This window comes from Fringilla coelebs (genome assembly GCF_963513975.1).
Source record: "Fringilla coelebs genome assembly, chromosome: 12".
Taxonomy (NCBI): Eukaryota; Metazoa; Chordata; class Aves; order Passeriformes; family Fringillidae; genus Fringilla; species Fringilla coelebs.
In genome coordinates, this window is record NC_140038.1 from 9,003,533 (window position 1) to 9,024,932 (window position 21,400).

The 21,400-nt window shown below is 37.3% G+C and overlaps 1 protein-coding gene across 4 annotated transcripts in view; it reads right to left on the reverse strand.

The window, feature by feature from the left end:
- Window positions 1–21,400, reverse strand: part of TCF12 (transcription factor 12) — a 158,977-nt gene that overhangs the window by 49,867 nt on the left and 87,710 nt on the right. For all 4 annotated transcript variants that reach the window (XM_084213765.1, XM_084213763.1, XM_084213764.1 and 1 more), the window contains exons 7-9: window positions 18,599–18,663; window positions 3,946–4,081; window positions 614–666 (exon numbers count right to left, since the gene is read on the reverse strand). In XM_084213765.1, the coding sequence (XP_084069891.1) occupies window positions 614–666; window positions 3,946–4,081; window positions 18,599–18,663 (254 nt within the window). The remainder of the gene's footprint in view (window positions 1–613; window positions 667–3,945; window positions 4,082–18,598; window positions 18,664–21,400) is intronic.

The window sequence follows — 21,400 nt, forward strand, 5'->3', positions numbered from 1 at the left end:
TTCAAGCAAAGAGGGATCAACAAACTAGTTGCTTGAAAGCTTTCCTGATGCTAGGCTGAAGTTAGGAAAGGCTTAATGAAGGCTTTAAAATCCACCAGGACTTCACAATGAACATCTGACTCGGTGATTTATGCATATTAATAACCTCAGTCCTACTGAGGCAAGCTGAGCTGTACATGTCCTCCGAATCTTAATGTCTTCAGCTCCACTGGGATTATTACAAATGTAAATTTCTAAGATTCTCAGCTATTAATCTCTGTCTGTCCTCCTGTTCAGCAACATAATGACTAATTAAACATCAAAAGACCTGTACAGGAGATCTTCTTTGACAGCTCCTGGCCCAGCTCTCTTCCCTAGAGAGGAATTCAAATGACAGGGACAAGTGGGTAGGAGCATATGAGCGAGCTACAAATCACTGCTATGAAATCTAAAAATTCCACATCAAATGTGTATTTAGTCCTGCAGAACCACTCCCAATTACCTAGCCGAGCTGTTCATGTCCAGCAGACAGCCCTCCTAGTGCTAAAGTTAAGTAATTGGTATGTATGGCAGGTAAGGAGAATGCAATTTGAGCCCAATTTTTATCACTACAAGTAAAAAATGTAGTACTTACAGAAGAAGGCAGACCAGGGGGCACCTTTCTTACTTTCTTTGTCTGTAGAGGATCTGTACAAGAAAAATAGCATTTCATCAAGTATCTACATTATAGGTGAAAAAGAATAAATAGCCACACTCCTCAGTTTTTTCCTTCCACGATGAATGTCTTATTTTCCAATTTCATGCCTTTTTTTTTATTCCCTAGCAAAGAGATTTGTCTTTCACATCAACATAAAAATGTAACTTAACCATGTTCTCCTCTAAAATACAGCTTTGCTAAATAGTTACTTTCAATTCTTTTCCTAAGGAAAACAGTTATTCCTAAGAACAGTTACTCTGAAGGGTATACTTATGACCTTACACACTTACTAAAAAACAAAGTATGGTTTTGAGATATACAAGGAGGAGAACGGGACTTATTAGCAAGAGAAATGCTTTCTTTTCTGCACATCAGAGTAAGGACAGAACTATCCAAAAGGAATTTGACCTGATTTATACTTTAAGAATACTAACGTGATGTACATTTTATAGTTTTTAGAGTCTACCAAGGTTGTAAATAAACAGCAAATTTAATGACCTAATTACTTTCCTTGAGTAATAAAGTCAATACATCTCAAATCTGCATGCAATAGTAAAGTTGGAGGTAGGATACCTGCTTCTTTTTTCCAGTAGGTGCTGTATTATAACAGAAGTACCCAGTAATTCCACTACCTAAACCAAGAATCTGATGCTAATAAAATTAATCTGAAAATTCTGCATGCAAATTACAAATCAACTGATTTTTGAAGATGAGTATCTGGTGAGATTACCAGTTCAACAGTTAACCAATAAAGCGTTTAATTAAAACACAAAATTCTTATTTTTTCTGTTTTCATTCAGAACATTTTTGATGATATGACAAGATAAAGGTGAGATAAGGTGAAATATCTGCTGGATATCTTTACTCTCATCATTTCCCATAGGGCATGCTCACAAAGAAAAGAAAAGGACTTTTGGAAAACATATTTACATTGGATTTAGAATGTCACCTGGAAGAGAACACTGGTTGGTTTCAATGCAATTTAATATGAAATTTAACAAGAGCTTGTTATAATCCTGGTCAGACAACCCCTTCTCGGGGATAAAATGGGCATAATTTGATTTTGTTAGACATTCTCAGGCAGCAGATTTGTAGCACTTAACAAGTCCATTAAAAAAAACCCCTAACACTCAGACATACTTTCTCAAGCTATTGGAAAAGACTTGGGATAAAAGATTACTTCCTCCTCCTGACATTCCTGGAAAAAACATTTCCATGAATTTGTAACCACCACCTGCCATATCCCAGGCTACAAGCCTCAGATTCAATCATGACAGAAAGAGGAATTTAAACACATTTATAGCCCCTGAGCTTCTCTTTCAAAGAAAAAGCTAAATATACTCTGAAAACTCCACACTTCACTTCCATTTGTTTGATTTAATAATATCAGGAACTTCCCAAACTCTATACAGTTTGTACAGGAAACAGAATCTCGTTCAGGACCACCTCAGTGACTGCTACACACACTGATCTCCCTGCACTTCTCAAGCACCTTGTGCCCAGCTCCAACACCCCCCTGCTACTCAAACCCAGAGCAGGTTACTACTGGAAGTAGTTCCTCACTAAAACCAATTCAGTGTGGGCTAAAACACCATCAGCAGCAGCTTAAAACACAGTTCTTTTCTCTTGAAGTTAAACCACCCTTTTAAGCTGTAAACAATTCCACTGAGCTTTTGCAAGAGTGTTCCTTTTCTGAAACAGGTGCTGTGTTTGTTATGGTATTCTGAGCAACAGGAATACTTACAGCAATCTTCATAAAGACAGCAAACCTCAAGTTAAATGGCAGTTGGTTTGACAACAAGTAAAAAGATCATACAAGTATGGTATTTTAAAATACATATATACACACATACAGTAGGAGAAGAGGAAATGGCCTTAAGTTGCACCAAGGGAAATTTAGGTTTGATATCAGGGAAAATTTCTTCACTGAAAGGACAGTTGGGCACTGGAACAGACTGCCCAGGAAGGGATTTAAAAGATGTGTAGATGTGGCACCTGGGGACAGGGGTTAGTGGTGGACTGGGCAGTGCTGGCGTAAAGGTTGGACTTGATGGTTTTAGGGGGCTTTTTCAAATGAAATGATCCCATGATATATAAGATTAGGTTCTTAAGTAATATTTTTTATTAAAAAATACTTAAAAAACAATTTCAAACATGTTCAGGACTATTTTAGTGCCCAAGAAGTTTGCAGTTATAGTTAATATTAAAGTTACTTCACAAAGCAATTTGTGTTTGAACATTTTATTTTGGGTAAAGCATGGTTGGAGTTACATGGTTCCAACAAACAAGATTTTTACTATAGAAGAGAAGTGCTATACAGAATGAGGAGCATTAAGGACTCAACTATATAATTAGAGAAATTCTAATGACCTATCACACTACTACCTAAATATATGGTAACTAGAATATAAGGTTATATATATATAAGGAATATAATGGCAAACTAGAATATAAGGTTATATAACTGGAATATAATGGTAAACTAGAATATAAGGTTACGGTCTCTCTTTTTATACCAAAAACATATTTTAAAGTTTGCACACTCAATTATTCACATTAGTCTTATAGCAGATACTATAGAACAGCTGGCTCATTCTTGATTCTCTGATTCAACAAAATGAGAAAGCTATAAAATATTACCACTGTCTGTGATCAAGTATGAAAATGCCATTCACCTCAAGCTATCCCCTGATTAAAATACTAATACTGTCACAGGATTATAACAATTTTTAAGCAAGTTCCTGCCTGCATATTTTGCAAGGTAGCTTGATTTTAGGATAAACTACTAGCCTCCAATTGCTAAGATCTTTAAAGGCATGTTGAACCAATTACAATGAACTATATATTGCCCTGAATAAAGTTACTTTTAGCATATAAAAGGATAATTGTTTCCCCTTTGTGTCCTTCCCCTACTAAATAATGGTAATGACCTCAAGGTCAGGCATTTCCAGGAGTTAATGATGGCACGGGTTAAGGGCACTCAGCTGGTCATCAGCTCCTATCCATCTGTCATTATTGCTTTTGCAATTAAGGGTTTTATTAGAGTTTCTTGTTTGTTTTGTAAGCCAGACTGACCAGTGTTGAATCGAAGCTAGCATCTCAAAGAAAATGTTAATAATTCCAGTTTTTTCTTATATAGCAGTTTGATGTAATTTCAATTGCTCAGCACAGAGCAATCTCCTATATATTAAATGAATTGTCAAAAAACCAAAATAAAGTCTGCAGAGAAGCCTCATGAACAAAAGCTGAAGCGTGTCTGTATCACTTACCAAGAGCTGATGAGTCATGCAGTGGTCGGCGGCGCTGGTTGGTGGCAGAGAATGGGTAGTAGGGTGTGCCAGGCTTCCCAGAGGATGACAGCTGAGCTGCACTGCCAAGCCCCATGTCAGAACGAAGCAGACTGGACTACAAAGTACACAGAGAAAAGTCAAATTAAGCTCTGTAACAATGCAGCTGTTAATATGCCAGGCTGACAAACTATTAACCGCGCTTACTGCTCTTGGCATTTAGAGGAATTTACTGGGATTTAGTGAAGGTTCTAGAGTTCAAAAAAAATAGACTTTTTAAAATCACTGTTCAGAGTATGTACCATAGCATAACTCAGAAAGGTAGAGCAAATTTAGCTGTAAGCCTCCAGAAAGCCATAACCATTTCAGCTGAAAACATCTGAAAGAATTAATTCATATTTAAATTTTAAACAAAAATCATAATCCTTTGTTTAGTTTGCAATATAACACCTCTTCTATTACACAATATAAACATAATTGATAAAAACTGCTAAGAGTTTATAGCATGACATTAAGTTTTAGCACATACTTAGAAATCAAGACTTAGATTACATTCATAAAAACATGGAATAAAATTGTCCAAAAAAAAAAATCAAATGCAGACAAGAGAAAACAGAGTAGATTAATGAACAGAACATGAAAATTTGACATTTTAAACACTTCAAACTAACGAGGTGGCTGAACCCTACCCTTTTTGTTCCCTTCCCATGCAGTAAAAACAAAAACATTCTAAACACTTAACAAGTGCATTGTATATTGTTTGACCTCACATTATTTGGATTTCCTCTGTAAAACTGAAATGAATGTTGGTGATACAGAACAATATAGTTTTTCCAGGAGTGATGTTATGCTTAGCTTTTAGTCTGAAAATCCTGACATGGAGGGAAACCCACAGAACTGTCTGTACAGAGTTCTTGTACCAGGTGGTAAAAATTCACTGTGTTTCACTCCTGGCTGGTGCATACAGCTTTGCTCATGGAGCAGCATCCACTCCACATTGCACACAGCTAAAGACACACAGCTGTTCATGTCTGCCAGGGGTTTAAGGTCATGTGGAAGCAGCAGCCTCAGAAGCAATTGGATTTCTTCAGCCATGGTCAGTACATGGTGCAGCCTTCCCAGACAAGGGGGAAAAGCACAGCTGGCAGGACAACGGGCATGTTTTGCTTAGACTCACCTGCACTGACATTTCACTGTCAGGTGATGCTAAGACAGGAACTCCTAACTGGAGTAACTTTTGTACCAAAACCCCACCTAATTCCTCCTTCAGCCTCGCTGCTCCCAAGCCAACATTCCTTGTGCCATCAGCTGCTCTCCAGGAGGAGCCCTCGTGCCCACGCGGGTTCCGGAGGTTTCACCAAACCCGCTCACGGGCTGGATTGTGGCAGGAACTGCTCCAGTGCTGCTGCCTGCCTGGGGTACAGCAGCCAGCTGGCACAGCTGCAGAGGCCACTCATTGCTCCTGCCTCTCCTCACCTTCCTTCCGAGGCCCAAATACCTCATTCATAAAGAAATGTATTTTTGCATTATACTAGATCATCAAAACTGATCTGTCTGGTGTGAAGAGATGTGAAAGGTGAGGTTCACTCATACAGCTCACAGTAAGGTACTAAATGCCTTCCACCTTGCAGTGCACTGGGATTAGCAGAAAATTAGGAGACAGAGTTACAGAATATATATAAAATAAGCTTTTTTTGCATTGTATCGCCATTGAAATTTCTCTTTTCTTGTTTGAGGACTAATTTGAGCATGAAAATCTTATATTTTAATTGAATAGTGGGATGTGAAAGAATCGCCACATCACAAACTAAAGGAAGGCCCAAAAGTGTTAAGTATTTTATACAAAAGTGTGAAGATCAAAATTTATTTAAAATATTACTGCATAGAAATAGCTTCCTCTCAGCTTAACTTCTTCACTGTTATTCTTACAACAGTCTTTGAAACAGAATTCTTAATCTGAAACTCATATTAAAACGAGATGCTCTGATAGGGTGACAAAAGTATATAGCAAATACACACGGGGGAAATCTGCTGGTAGGCTGTTCTAAGGTCTTCTAATTTTTGCTTTGGTCAAATTGTTAAGATTTTATTGTTTTGCAGAAAACATGAACATTAGAATATCTGGCTTACTCAGTATAAATCTGAATTTAGCAAAGATCCTATTCTAAACATTTACTAGAGTTTAAGAGGTGAACACTGTGCAGGAAACCTGGGCAATGATTTGTGAAAAGCAGCTCCTCCAAACCAACACTAGCCAGAAGAAGAAATGAAACCAGTTCTCACTTAGGCCACACTTGACCTTCTTGACCAAGAATACCCAGGACTGAAGGAAAATTTCTTTACATAGCCTGTGGGGAAGGGAGGAAGTATTGTGGTAGTTGTCATTTCAAGTAGCTGAGGCAAGGTCCCCCTCCCAGAACGGCAGAAGTGCTGAGGCTGGCAGGGACCTCTGGGGGTCAGCGAGCACAGCCCTGCTCACTCAGAGCAGCTGTCAAACACAATTAGGAACCACGGCCCATTCACATTAAAGACAGCCCTTCCTGCCACCCCAGTGTCTCCCCTGACCACTGGAGGGGTTTTGGAAATGCAATGGGATCCATACAGATGCTTCCAAAAAAAAAAAAATAATAATGAAGGGGTGGGAGGGTTCCTAGTTCTTCTGTTCCTCTACTCATTAGGAGAAGGAGAAAGATTTTTTTAAAAAATAAATTAAAAGAACCAACCAGTAAAAACTCTGAAATTCATTTCTACAAAGTCATTCCAAAAGGTATGAGTCTGTGTCTTTTCCAGAATTAACCTCCAACTTTTGCTTCATGGCATTTTCCGCTCTTGCTCTTGTCCTAAGTATTCCAGTGTTTGACATTTTCACCAGACCCTGAATTTCAAAGCAGCCTGCCCTCTACAATAACATAAAGTTAGTGTGTAAGCACTATAGCAGATACTCAAGCTAAAGTAAATCTCAAGCTGTGCAACACACTCTGAAGAAGTTTTCTGATCTATACGTGTTTGGGTAAGCATTTTTTAATTTGTAAAAAAAGGATTAAAAAACCAAAGCAACACAAAACCACAACCCTCTTCTACCATTGGCCAATCAAATGTAACATCTGTTTAGAATTTTATAATTGTTCCTCAGTCTTCCAAAAGAAAATAAAAATAGATGTCATTAGTTCAGCTCATTGATTTTTCTGCCTGTTTGAACCAATTGAGAAAAAATATTGACTAGGACTGATCCTTTCCTAAGGGCATCTGATAAAGAAAGGAATACAAAAATACCACTGAGGATAGCAAAAAGCTTTGTATTATCAGCATCAAGCCTCTCTTGCCCAAGTGCCCGAGGTCCCTGTGCAGAGGCAGATCACTTACACACGTGGTTAGGGGCATTCTCCACAGAGAACCTGCACCCTCACTCTGAACCTCATCTGCCAAGCACACATCCAATTACCAAAGAATAATCAATGACTGGTTATCCTCCTGAATGCTTGTCCAAGTCCTTGTCTGTATTACCATTGTAAATAAACAGGCACCATTCCTAAAAACTTGCCTCTTTGGATTTTATAATGCATATATCCAGTTTCAAGTTATACAAAAAGTTATATAAAGAAATGTTTTCCCTAAGGAATAAATGTTCAATAACTTAAAAAAAATAAAAGAAAAAAATTACTATAATCAACTAAGAACACAGCAAGCCTGATTCAGAAGAGAAAAGTGAAAAAGTTGTGAACATGACTGCTTTACTTTTGAGATTTATCCCTTTCAGAGAAACTAAGAAACAGTTTTGACAGCCTCAGGGGAAATGGCATGGCCTGATCCAAACAGGAAAGGCTTTCACAAGGGCCACTATCTCAACAATGCTTTAAAGGGGTCACTTTCCTAAAGAGTATTCTCATAAAAATGAAATGCAGGGGAGGTGTCTATTCAAGCACTGCAAGGATGAAGTGGGGGGAAAAGAATCATATCTACATAGTGGGGGTGGATTTATGCACCTTTGTCACAGGAAACAGGTAACTTTGCACTGCAGCTGCATTTTTGTGCAGGCAAAGTTTGCTTCCATTCAAACTAAAAGCCAATCAACCATATGCTTATATCAAAATTATATGCCTCAGATAAAAAGAAGGTCCTTAGTCAACTTATTTTAAAATGCTTTTTTAATTGATTATTTCAAATAATTTAAGCATAAAAGTAAAAAGTAGTTTGAGTAATTCCTAGGTTTTCTTCTCTCCAGCCCAGCTCTATGACTCTTCAGATACAATTTGATGCCAAAACACAGCTCTGACTTCAATGAACTTCTAGGACACCAGCCAGCAGAATTCTAATACATTGGTAAACATTTCTTTGATTTTACTTTGATATTTAAAAAAAATAAAAGTGGACAAGTAAAGGCCACAGATGTCTTTACATAATATTCCTTGCAGCTCTCTAATGTTTAGGCTCTATGCAAACAGGAAAGCCAAGCTGTCCTGAAAAGCACACAAACAGTTTTAACAAACACACTCCATACACTACCTATATGCAGTTTTTTACCTATTCAAAAATGTATTTGCCATAGGCAGGTAGCCTTGTGCTTCTTGGTCTAAATCTTGTTCACATTCTTTTCTTAAATGCAAATACTGGCAAACACTTTTAAGAATTCAAATTTTCCCAGCATAGCCGTAGCCAAACTATGTGATAGTTTCATCCAAATACAACTGTGTGCCTTTACATTATTCATTATTTTCTATCAAAAGAATAATATGGTTGAGAATAAAAGCATTAGCCCATTATATGCAACTGATTATGACAGGCCTATTATGCTGGCATAATAAGGCAGCCTGCTTTGGCAGGGAAATGAGAGCTGCAACTCACCAACTGCAAACTTAGATCTTGAAAACCTCCCCAACAGTAAACTAGATTCAACTAGATTTTATTTTTCCTATTTTTTTGCATCAGCTTCTTTTTCATAAAATGTATGCTTTCAATCCTAGCAGTCAGGCTGTACCTACTTAAAGCAGGAAAACTGTCTAGAGGTAAAAAACAAAAAAAAAGTACTCGAGTTTTTAGTTCAAAACTGTGAGCTTGAGTACTTTTACAAAATAATGTAATGCAACACCATTCATCTCAATCAAATCCCTCCATTATCCCACCACAGTCGCTGACAAACTCACTTGGCATCTCTCTATTTCTCAGAATTACACAGAGCAGATGGCAAGTGCATTCCTTGCCTTACTGTAAACTTGAAATGTTGCCCTGGGTAGAGCACAAGTTTCATGTGCATGTCCTTTTTACTCAGTGAGCTATTTGGATGACTTACAGCATGGATGGAACGTGTCTCAGTATTGCATGTCTTGCCTTATAGATAAACCTGACAATTTGCATAAGCTGGCTTGAAAGAACATAACAAAACAGAAAAGTCAAACTGGTAAACTTGCAAAATCCCCCAGCAAAGCTGTATATTTTGTTATGGTGTTTCCAAAGGAAAACCCAGCACAACACTAAAACATTAACTAATAATTGCTCTGAAATCCTAGTCCAGCAGAGAGGTTAGGGCTGCAAAAACACCATTCACTGGAGTTCCACGTCACACAGTTCAAGCCAAAAATATAACTAAGATATAAAGGGTTGAATTTCACTTTACTCAAGTCTCCAGTCTTTGGAAACTGTAATGAATATGCACTCCAAAATAGGAGCTGAATTTGGAAAAAAACACTGACATATGATGTAAATTCATTTTAAATTTAAATTTTAGAGATATGTTTGCAATTATCAGCATGTTGTTAAAGAATCTCATCCTGAGAATATCATCAAATAGTAATGTGAAATACAGTGTTACCATTTTGAGAACAAAGGGACTCTGAATGAGTAATCAATAGCAACTGGCAGAAAATGAGGCATTAATTATGATCCTCTCTAGTGTTTTGTCTCAAACAACATTTCATTAAATATATTGTGCTAACCTGTACATCTTCAAGCCATTACCAATAGATTTGATCAGATACATTTTTGGTCTGTTTCAGGAGGAGGAAAATATCAGAATTAGAAAACCAAAACAACATCTAAAGTGTTATATGATAACTTGAGCTTTTTTTTCTTGATCAGTTTAAAGGAAATCAGGGGTTGCCAATAAAACATCTCAGGAGAAGATCCTCTAACAACATGTTGATAATTGCAAACATATTCCTCATTTAAAAAAAAAATACTTAGGTCTTATAATCTCAGTGTAGTCTCTTGAAAATTTAATTATCATCTCCTATACCTAAAGTATCATGCAGGTTTGAGAAGATAATGACAGTCATCCATCAACTGCATCCTGCCAGTGTAATCAGGCTAATCTTGCTCACTGGATTTCAAACCAGCTACCTAGGGTACTAAATACTGAAGTGATGCAACATCATAAACAAAATTACATTTAGCTTTACTGTCTTTCCAATTAATGGTAACTCCAGTGAAGATCAGGTTATCAATATATTCTCTTTTTCTGCCAGAGCTTTTCTAGATCACCAAGAGCTGCTTATTCATGTGTGCACCTAAGCAGAGGCTGCTACTGTGGCAAATTCTGTTCATGTGTAAATATACTGGGACTGAGCACAGGGGCAGAGAGAAGAAAGGAGTTTATTCAGAATTACATATATGGGGTTTTTTTAGCAGTGAGGAGAGCAAAGATTAAACGCAATGGGAAGAAATAATTTTGTATTCTTTTTGCATCTAAATGTCTTTAAAGACCCTGATTAACACAAATATTTTGAAGAGTCCCTTCCTTCTCTTTCGCAATATTGTCTCCCCTGCACTGATGCTGCATATTGGCAAGACTACAAATTCACTTTTACGCCTCTAAAGCAGCACCCTGCTGATGTTGTGTCCAGTCCCAGAGGTTATGCTGCCTCAGCTTGTCTTCCTTCATCCCCCTGGGCAAGGGATTTTTGCCTTGCTGTCTGAATTCTAGGAAGGCATTACTAAGCATTGTGATTACAGGTCAGGCACCCCTCCCTTTGCCTTTGAATCTTTTTGCTGCATTATGAAAACAGTAATTTGAACAGCTTCCTTTCTGTGATTATACAAAAGCCTCTTTCTGGAAAATTCTAAAATTTTACAAGAGAAGTTGCTGAGTGGTTATTAATGTAGTTTTTAATTTTTATGGTACCACCCTCCTTGCTTTCCTTTATGATTACAAGATACTAGCATGAGGAGTCAATATTATAATAAAGGCTTTTATGCTGAGTCTTATTTACAGAAGTTAGACTATAAAGGATATTATAAAACTCAAACTATCTTTCCATCTGTTCCTTAGTTCTCAAACTATCCTCTGCATCTTCAGCAAAATTATTTTAAAATATTTCAGATCATAAAGTAGATCATTTCATGTATACAGTATGGAAGCTGTACATCTCCTCTCCCACACAACCAAGAGAAAGATCTCTCCTGCTCTAAGAACCAAGTCAGAAAATTATTAACATGATGAGGGCACATTAATAAAGCAACCACTTAACTGTTAGGACTTAACATGGAGAAGCCATATGTTTTCACATATGATCAAGGGAGAGCTCAATTCAACACTAGGGTGCTAGGAAATGGCCAGGAGATATCCTAGGCTACAATCCCCTCTCCTGAATAAATGTTACCCTTCTCTCCCTGCTCTTCAGAGACCTGTGCCAGCAGGAGCACCAGTGTCTGGAAAAGCACTCCAGAACACAGCTGAAACCAAAACAAGTTGGATGGTTTACTTCCATGAAGGAGGAATGTAAATGACAAATCTTGTGCTTCTTCCCAGCACTGCCAGGAAGCAGTGCTCGGTAACAGGCTGCCTACACCACTCAACTGCCCCTCCCCAGTCCTACTCAGCGCCTCTGTTCTTCTTGACACCAGTTATTTGTGCATATGTGAAGTCTGGGAAGGGACTTTCTAGACCTATTAATTCAAAAAGGAAGGTAAATGGGGGCTTAACATTCTGGAGTAATTACAGACAAAAGGAATGCACACTGCAAGAAAATCCAAAGGGCAATCCAGCTCATTCAGATAAGGAGGCCTGGCAGGGAGTACAGAGCTGAGCTAATATTTTCCCCATCCTCCACTAATACCATAAATTTGTAATTGAGAAGCACCCAGCTCTGAAGCAGTCAGAATAGTAATTCACCAAAGAAGTTTTACCTGCACTCTGTGCTGTAGCATTATTTTTCCGTCCTTTTGTAGCAATATGCAAGGTAATACGTATATTAGTTTACAAAATATCCATAACCTTAAATACAATCAAAAATAAACAAAAAAATAAACGCGGCAAGGAAATTTGCCAACCCTAAATAGTGTGAGAAAGAGAAGGGCAAAGACAAGAAACTGTTTGCTTGGTAAAGGCATTGAAAATTATTTCTTGCAGAGCTGCTCCCCCTTTATAAATAGCATCCCTCCTCCAACTATAACAAATTCCTAACACCTGCTACCCACTTCATTCCAGGGGGAATGTCTTCCCTGATTAACTTCAGGTGGTCACCTCCAGCGCTGGAAAAAGAAATCCAGCCTGTGCCCCATACATTTTTACTTTCTAAAAAGGTTTTGCAGACTCCTTATCTGCTGAGTGACAGGAGATATTTTCCCAATAGCATGATAAGTAATTCACTTCTAACAAATCATGATGAAAAGAAAGTTAATATTGCTTGATTCTACTTGAGAAGTAAAATAAAGCAAAATAAACTGAAGTTCAGGCATTCCATCTGCCCTTAAACTATATATCCCTCTCCCCATCCCAATCTTTCAGGATGGTATCAGCTGGCAGAATCCAGAGTCACTGCTTCAGTTAACATTGTGTCAGCCTTTCCTTCAGCAGCTGCATTTCTTAGAGATTGATAGCTCAGCTGTAAAAATCTGCTTCAGGGAGACACCTGATATCAAAAGTGTCAGAGAAGGGGAGATTAAAAAGAGAGAATTTACAAAATAAAACCAGTTTTTCAGCTTTAACGTTATATTGGTATTAAAATCCCCACACATGTACAAGCCTTAAATTTTTTTATACTTCCATAACTCAGAATTACTTGGATTTAAGGAGGCATCATGTCCTCTGTACTGCTTCTAAAACGATGCGAGGAAGGAAGAAAAGCAACTGGTGCCACTGCTCGTATCCTTTTTAACACCCCACTCATCAGAAAGGTGCAGAAAATGATGTAATTTTCTGCCTCATTGGAAAGATCCATCTAAAGCATCCTCAGACATACACCAGCAGTGAGGAGGAAGAGCTTTCTGGTTGTTTCATGGACACCGGTTGGCAGAAACCCTGGCAAGGCATCCCAGGAGCAACTGCAGTGCCAGGCTGCCCCGCTGCTCCTCAGGACCACACCTGCAGCCTGGGGAGGATTTATCTGTGTGCCTTTGCACCCCTGTGAACAACAACCACCTGGGAAAATACCATGTTCTACAAAGCCCTTTTTCTAGTCTAATTCTCACATTTTAAGTAACATCCCAGCTGTCAAATGCCACTAAAATCCTGCTCTACCCCACTATTCACAATCAGTCATTTCTTTCCCTGTTGTCACTTCTGAGTTTTTTGTCCTCACAAAACTTGTATTTCCAATTACATATTTCATATTCTTCTCTACTCTTCCATTTCTGTCAGTAAATCTCATTTCTGCTTCCCACATACATTTTGCACATTCTTATCACCTAACATTCACATTTTTGTCTGTATGCTTAATCTTACAGCTGCTTAATGTTGCCCGATGCTTTATTAAAAATATTAAAATCAATCTTCTCCATTACACCAAATACACATATTACAGTTATATAATTTATATAACTGTATAAATTAAAATTATAATATAAATAATAATTTACATAATTGTTTTATATATAAATTAATATTTATTTTAGCAAAAATAAATTTTAATAATAATTTATTAATTTAGTGTTAAGTATAAAATATAATTTATTAATATTAGTGAATATGTTTAGGAACATATTAAAAATACATCAAGTTGGTGCTATTTTCTGGTATCTATACTCTTGTTTTAACTTTGTCTTGCTTGATCCTCACCACCCAGCCAGTAATAGAAAAAAAGTTGCCATTTTTGCTTATGCACAATACGAATGAGGTTTTATGTTCTCCCTAGACAGCTCAAATTTCTGGAGTTATACCCTTATTATACTTCCTCAGCTATTAGAGATTGAGCTTTGAGATAACTACTTGCCCCAACATTGCAGGATTGCTCTTTAGGTTTGAATTCTGCTCAAGCTGCTTTAAAGTCTCTTTAAATTTTAAAGAGGCAAATTACTGACTATGCAAAGACAAAGTAACATACACTTGCAGTCATTTCTTTTGCTGAAGTGATCATCTGTTAAATTGCCCAAGAAATTGATGCTAAAGGCATTTTTTGGGTTTATTTCAAAAGTTCTTATAGTGTTTGTTCAGAAACATTTTTTTTTACACAAAAATAAAACAAACTTTCTAGTCCGTTAAGGATGTAACAGCTAACAAATACAGCTAACAAATGCTGCCATTTTATTCATTAACAAATAGCTAAATTTGCAGGCAACAAGATGCAACCCTTTAAAGTTCCATGGTAAATTGTCAAGAAAGAAGAAATTGGTAAATTCTGAAAAGTTGTCTGAAATCATGTCTTAATATGTTTACTTGAAGCAAATCCCCATAAGGAGCACTAAGTGTGGTGCTAATGTGCATAAAATGTTACTGAGATACTGCAAAATTCAGGCTAATTTAATAAAGCCCGATGTGCCTTACATCATGTTGCAATGATGCAATAATATGCTGCTAAATGAGTCACCTCACATTAGCTTCATGGCAACAGCAGAGTTGATGGCTATTGAAGGGAAAATGGGGTAGAAATATTACTGCAAATATTGATGGACCAGCTTTCTATTGGATTTTTTTCATCCAAGAAAAAGCTGCCTTATTTATTGTGTATTACCAACATACACAAAACCTATATAATAATAACAGTAAAAAATGAGTTAGAAATCCATCTGCCACTAAATAAAATATATGTAGAGTACACAGTATCATATAGATCATCAATATGCTGTCTGTGTAGTGCTTTACATTTCATGCAATATGTATATACATCATGTACTATGGTGTATATTTTAGAAATTATTTTTTATATATATGTCATTTGTACATAGTCTAGCTGAAATGTAATTACTAAATTCAATCCATAGCTCCTTCCAGCACTCATATATTCTACAGTTGTAGCAGCAGCAGCTTTTTCTAAATGGGTTTTATAAGTTCTGAAGTGTCCCATCATCATGTAGACCACAGAGATTAATGAGTAACAAAAATGGAGCAAATTAAGGTAGGACTCTTTATAAAAGGCTACACTTTAAACCACAAGTGCTGAATGCCTCTTTAGTTCCTGCCCAGCATCCATTACATCAGCACGTGATTCTCCTCCTTTCCCACATACAGGATAGAGTGCAGACTTCAAATTATTATGAAGGGAGGAAAATGTGTTATCTCCACATGTCAAAAAATCCATCATGTCTATTTTTCATGCATGATTGTTTAGAATGAAAATAGAACATTAAAGGGGATAGTCACCAACAATTTACTGTGCTGAGCCTCGTGATGCCAGTGGGGAGAGACTGAGCCAGGCAATGAGAACAGGCACTGTGAGCCTAAAGAAGCATCCCCCACCAATTACCCAGGGCACTCTCGGGCTCCTGGGGATAAAGTTACCTTCTGGGAAGACCCACACAAACAATTAGAAGAATTAGTCTAACAGCTACACATGTACTGCACATTTATCTCAATTTCACTTTAAAAATAGTGCAGACCCCTGGCTTTCTTTGAGCTCAGACCTGTCAAACCAATGTGCCCTGACAGCTGGGGACCTTTTTGATGATATTGGAAATGGGAGTAGTGAATTCAATATCTGAAGTCTAATCTTGTTTCTTTCACATAAGCTACTGTTTTCAGTACAAAATCACACAAATGTGAAGAAACCCCTTTTTATCACAAGAAGCTTTCTGAAAATTTAACCTTTACCTGATTTATAATTTGTGGAAAGTTGCCATTCCCAAAACTGCAATTACATGGCCAACAGGAATGGTGGAGTTCCCCACAAAAATCACAAACCACCACCCTCCCATCAATTCAAAGACACAAAAAGAGTCTGTGTCAAGTCATGTAGCAATGCTTTTCATTCTGACAGCTAAACAGAGTTTTTAGTATTTCTTCTAAAAGCTGTCAATTCTTCCTCCAGGTAAAAATTTTTGACATTCATCTAAATCAGCTCTGCATAAGCTTTAATTTGTCATCTTACCCATCCCACTTAGAGTCTATATACTTTTGGATGTTCCTTTTTAGCTTGTTTAAAACACCTGATGGAGAGAAAACCTGAGCACCTGCACTTCTTGCTAATAAAATATTTGTAAATTAGCCATATTTACATTCTTGTGACTAAATGTTACAGCTGAATCAGATTCTATTACCTAAGTCACTCAGGTTCCTAAGCTACATTGAAAATCAATCACACTTCAACTCCTACAGCCTAAATATAAAGCCTGTAGGTAGCAAACAGTTCCTACAAATCACTGCTTAGATTATTTTCAGTAAAAGGTGAGAATGATACTAAGACTCTGAAACATTGCAGTTTACAGTAGTCTTGAAAATCTTCTTTGCAGCCTTCTGTAAACTCAAAGTAAAAACTAAAACTCCTCACACTTCCATACTAGGTTATTAATACCTTTTACGCCAGTAACATAAGGAAAGGAGGTAGGAGAAGGACGGATTCAAGAGTATTTGGAGAAGTTAGATATTTTCAATTTATCTGTACCCAATAACAAACTCAGGAGACTGACTAGCTCTTGCCATTTTACCATTTCAGAAACCTTAGCCACTACCCTTGAAGAACTCATGGTCCAGAGCAGAGACTAGAAAAGAGTGGGGTTGGTTGGTTTCAGAGAGGAAGAAAAGTAGTGGCTTGTAATTCCTCAACAACCTAAATTTCCGTTTTTTTTTTTAATAATACAGGAAGAAATAGACTACAAATGTCAGAAGATAATGAAGAAGTGATACCAATTCAGCTGGAATACCCTATGTAAAATTAATTTCCTTCACAGATTGCATAATAGATGTTTTAATAAGGCTTTTACCACTTCCACATTTCACAGGTGAACTAAGGAACCAAGGACAGCTAAAGCTAGTGCTGAATACAAGAGAAGCTGATTAAAAACAGCTAAGAGTTTATGATCAACAGTGGGTGAATGTATTAACTGAGACTTTGCAGGCCTCTGTTTTGGGCATCATTCCACCTCTTAATTAGTGACTTGGATGAAAAATGAAGACTACATTTACTAAACTCACAAAGCAAATAACCCATAAGGATCTACAAATGCTGTGCAAGCCTGGAATACAAAATTGCACAGACAAATTTAGAGATGGTAGAAGCAATGTGTTAAAAAAGTAAATACCTTTTTGTACATGGAACCTGTATACTGAAAAACACAGGGTGAGGAATAGCAAGCTAATTTCCCATTACCATTAAACGGTATTGGGAAATTTTAGATTACCATAATTCAAATAACTGGATATTTGTTAGAAACTGGATTTGTTTTAGAAACTGGATATTTGTTAGGAAAATAGGCAAGTACTACCCAGCAAAACATTCACAGTACTGTCTGAAAGATCCAGGAAATTTCTTTTTGCCATGGTGGTAAGGCCCCGGGTGAGGTACTTGACCTCATTTAAAGCACTGGAATTCCCTAGAGTTGGGAACCTACTGGAGAACATTCAGAGCAGAGCATAAGCTTTTCTACCAGTATTTCAGTCTGAGATAGATCCTGTTACATGGCCACTGTTAAAATATACCTGCACTACACACACCCAGGTCAAAATTAACTCCTAAATATACAGAGATATAAAAGGATTTTCCTCACTGAGAAACTGAACAACAGAAATTGCACTCATTACTGCAAAGCAGAGTGGAATTTAATGCAAAGTTCACATAAAACCATTTTCCAATACAAAGCATTAATTTAATGAAAGAGCAATGTGGAAATTAATTTGATTCCAAACTAATGTCAAATTTGAGTTATATTTAAATAGAGTACATACAGAGTTATTTCAACAATAGTAACTACACTAATACAATGTTTTACTGTTTAGACTGGCAATAATGTGAAGCCCATAACTCTCAGGTAAAGAGCTATACTGCTTTTTGGGAGAATGTTGCTGAAAGCTCACCCATACAGCGACAAATGGGTCTTTGTTTGCCACATCTGCGTTGCAGAGAAGTAGTAAAGGCTGTGAGAATGATCCTTTCTTAATAGGGGAAGCATTGCCACATGGTGCTGCCCATTCACACTTCCCAAGCTACTAGTTAAAGACTGAAAACCAAGATGTCAAACTCATGTGCTAGATGTTAGAAAGACACTTCTGAAAATATCAGCTCAAAGGAAATTGTCAACCTACAGTAAAATTAAAAAATTATTCCTCATTGACAAAATAAACATAATTTCTTAAAATTATAAACATATTAGTTATTTAAATCTTTATCAACAGACACTGAATGTAATCACATGCTAATTATACTTTTTGAACAGTCAAACTTCCTGTGCATTTAAAACAAACTTTTAAACAATGATCAAAGTATTCTTAATCTGGCTCATTAGAAATAACATAAAAGAAAATCATCACTTTAGAATGAAGAAACTTTGTACTTACTTGACAGCCAGGTAAGCCTGTATCTCTACCGTACAGTGGAAATGGGCCTCTGTCAGAGGTTTTTCCTATAAAAAAAAGAAATTTGATTTTAAAATTTGGTTATTTTTAAAATCCCCTAGACATCCACAACAGTTGTCCTTTTATGCAATTCAGAAAATCTATTAGCATTGTAATAAATTTACAAATATTAAGTTGCATGAATAAAATCAGGTTTTTATATGTGTGTTTAACACACTCAAACACCACTACAGTAATAGATGACCTATTTACCTAATTAAATTCCTTTTGTAACCAGTCAGATACTATACAATATTCCTGTTCAGTATGTTTAAATACAAAAGGCAAAAGTTCATTTTTATTTTCATTATTAACAAGCAAAGGTAAAGATATTTTCAGACGTTTCTCCTTCCTGCACGAAAGTAACACTTAGCTGGTATCCATCTTAGACAATGAATATACTGAATGTACTGAGCAATAAAATAAAACTACGTGAAAAGCAAACAAAAACTTCATTCAAATCACTAAAACTCACATCACCCTTAAACCACGGCTGATTCATTCAGCTCTTGACACTCACCCCTAAACCTCTTTTTGTTTAATGTAAAGATCAGCAGGCACAAAACTCAAGCAATACAACTGGGCAAGACAGCAAATGCAATTTTTGTGGGTAAGCAGCACACAGAGAACACGGTGCAGAGGCTGCCTTCTGATGTTGCTGCCTCAGGTCACAAGACATTAGCAATGGGTTTGCCAGCTCCAGAAAATCTACTTAGTGCTGTATTTGTTAGGTATGCCACCAAAATGGCATGTTTCTATATGAAAACTCAGTGTGCAACTTCTCCAGTAGAGCTCAGAAGTTTATCAATCTACACTTGGAAAAAAATCTTTAATAGAAGCCCACTGAACAATGCCAAGCATCAGACACTCATCAAGTTTGTGTGTAACAAAGAGCACCAAGTGCATGTGCCTGCCCTAATTACAGCACAGTTAGGACTCAGAAAAACCCTGTACCACCACTCAGAGCCTTATCCAAAGGCAAGCATTAATTAACCAGATCTACCCATTTGAAAATGAATGCTATCTCACCCAACTAGGCACTGCCTTTGCAAATGATCTGTGTGTTATCCTGTCCTAATAAGAAGAAAAAGTAGCCTCTCTTTCACATCCCTATTTCAGTGATAAATAGCTCCATGTTATTGCAATTGCACCTCAAGAATAGGACTTCCTTTGCTTTTTCTGATTTTTCTCTTTTAATACCAGAAGTCCCTAAATATAATTTCATAAGAGGAAAATCTAACGTATGCCTTCTGTTCATTTTAAAAGTGCATCTTGTGTAAGCAGGGAGGAAGAGGAAGTCTGAATCTCTTGGAACAACATCTCTGCAAGATTATCATCATGACAGCTACCAATGGTATGGTCAACAATAGTTTGCTTGAAAAATGGCAGCTCGGTAACAAAGGGAGAAAAAAGTTAACATTTTTCTGCTGAAGCAATTTGCTTCTAACAATCTATCAAGCACCAAGCAAATAAAATACCTAGCATGCAAAATTATAAGTAGTAGGATGAATCATGCTGTTCATTTTAAACCAGACTCAGCACTTTCCTTCCAGAAAATGAGAATCTCATATCACATGATAAACAACTTTGACTGAAGTATGCAGTATTCCAGGCAGGCTTTAAAACAAATATTTGTACAAGAGTCAATTACAGAGGCTAGAAAAATTATGATTTAAATTATGGTTTGTGTAGCAAGCAAGAAATTGTTAGATAAGAATGCATAAAATCATGTTATTTAAATGTTATAATTTTTAAAGTATGGCAGATTCATATTAAAGGAGAAAAGCTTACTCCAACAGCCCAATCTATAGTAAATTTGGTTCCAAGAAGTGACCAGGAAAAGTCAAAGCTTTCTGATGCAGCAGTGCCTAAATATTTATCAAAAAATCGCTGGAGCAAATGAACATTTAACCTGCGTTCAAATGCCCTAGCTTTTCAATGAAGGGTTTGGAAAACAACCCAGGATCAACCATGAGAGGGTGCCTTTCATAGACAGTCTCCCAAGCACATTCCCCTTTCAAGCACTTAGACAGGACTCTCAAACTTGTAATAGTGTCATAACATTCAAGGTACACATTTTTTAAACACCCAAAATTAGCAGTCACGCTACAGCAACACTCACTGAGCCCACACTCAAGTCCTGCTCCTGGGTCCCTCTCCAACCATGGAGCTGCACCCTGTGGTCCCTGGTGTGGGACTGGAGCAGGGTCGGCAGCTGCATCTCCTCATAGGCACAGCACAAGGTTGGCACAGAGGTGGGTGATCCTGGGCACCGTTAGAGCACAGCTCTGAGTGCAGTGAAGCCTCAGTGAGAAAACACCAAGGTTTCCCAGCCTGGCCAGAGCACAGGACAGCTTCACTTCCAAGACAATGGAACGGTGATGGAGTACAGACTTCCAACTGCTGTTGTCATCTCAACACATTTCAGCTGCTCCAGCCCAGGCACAAAGCTACTCTCGGTTTTTAAACCCTTGTAAGCTAATGCCACAGGTGATGTTTACTTCCCAATAGAAACAGAAAATACTTAGCACTACTTCACAAGTACTTGGGAGGTGGGTAATGTCAGCTTTGGGAAGATGACACTTCCTCCATGGTTCACCAACAGGTAGGTCCCACTCACACTCTGTGATCAATGCATGGGCAGTCTCTAGCATGCAATGAAGTTCATACACATGGCCAAATATATCAAAGCAGAATCCCTTTGGCAGATTTCAGCTTATGAAATGCCTTTTTTATTTACTCATA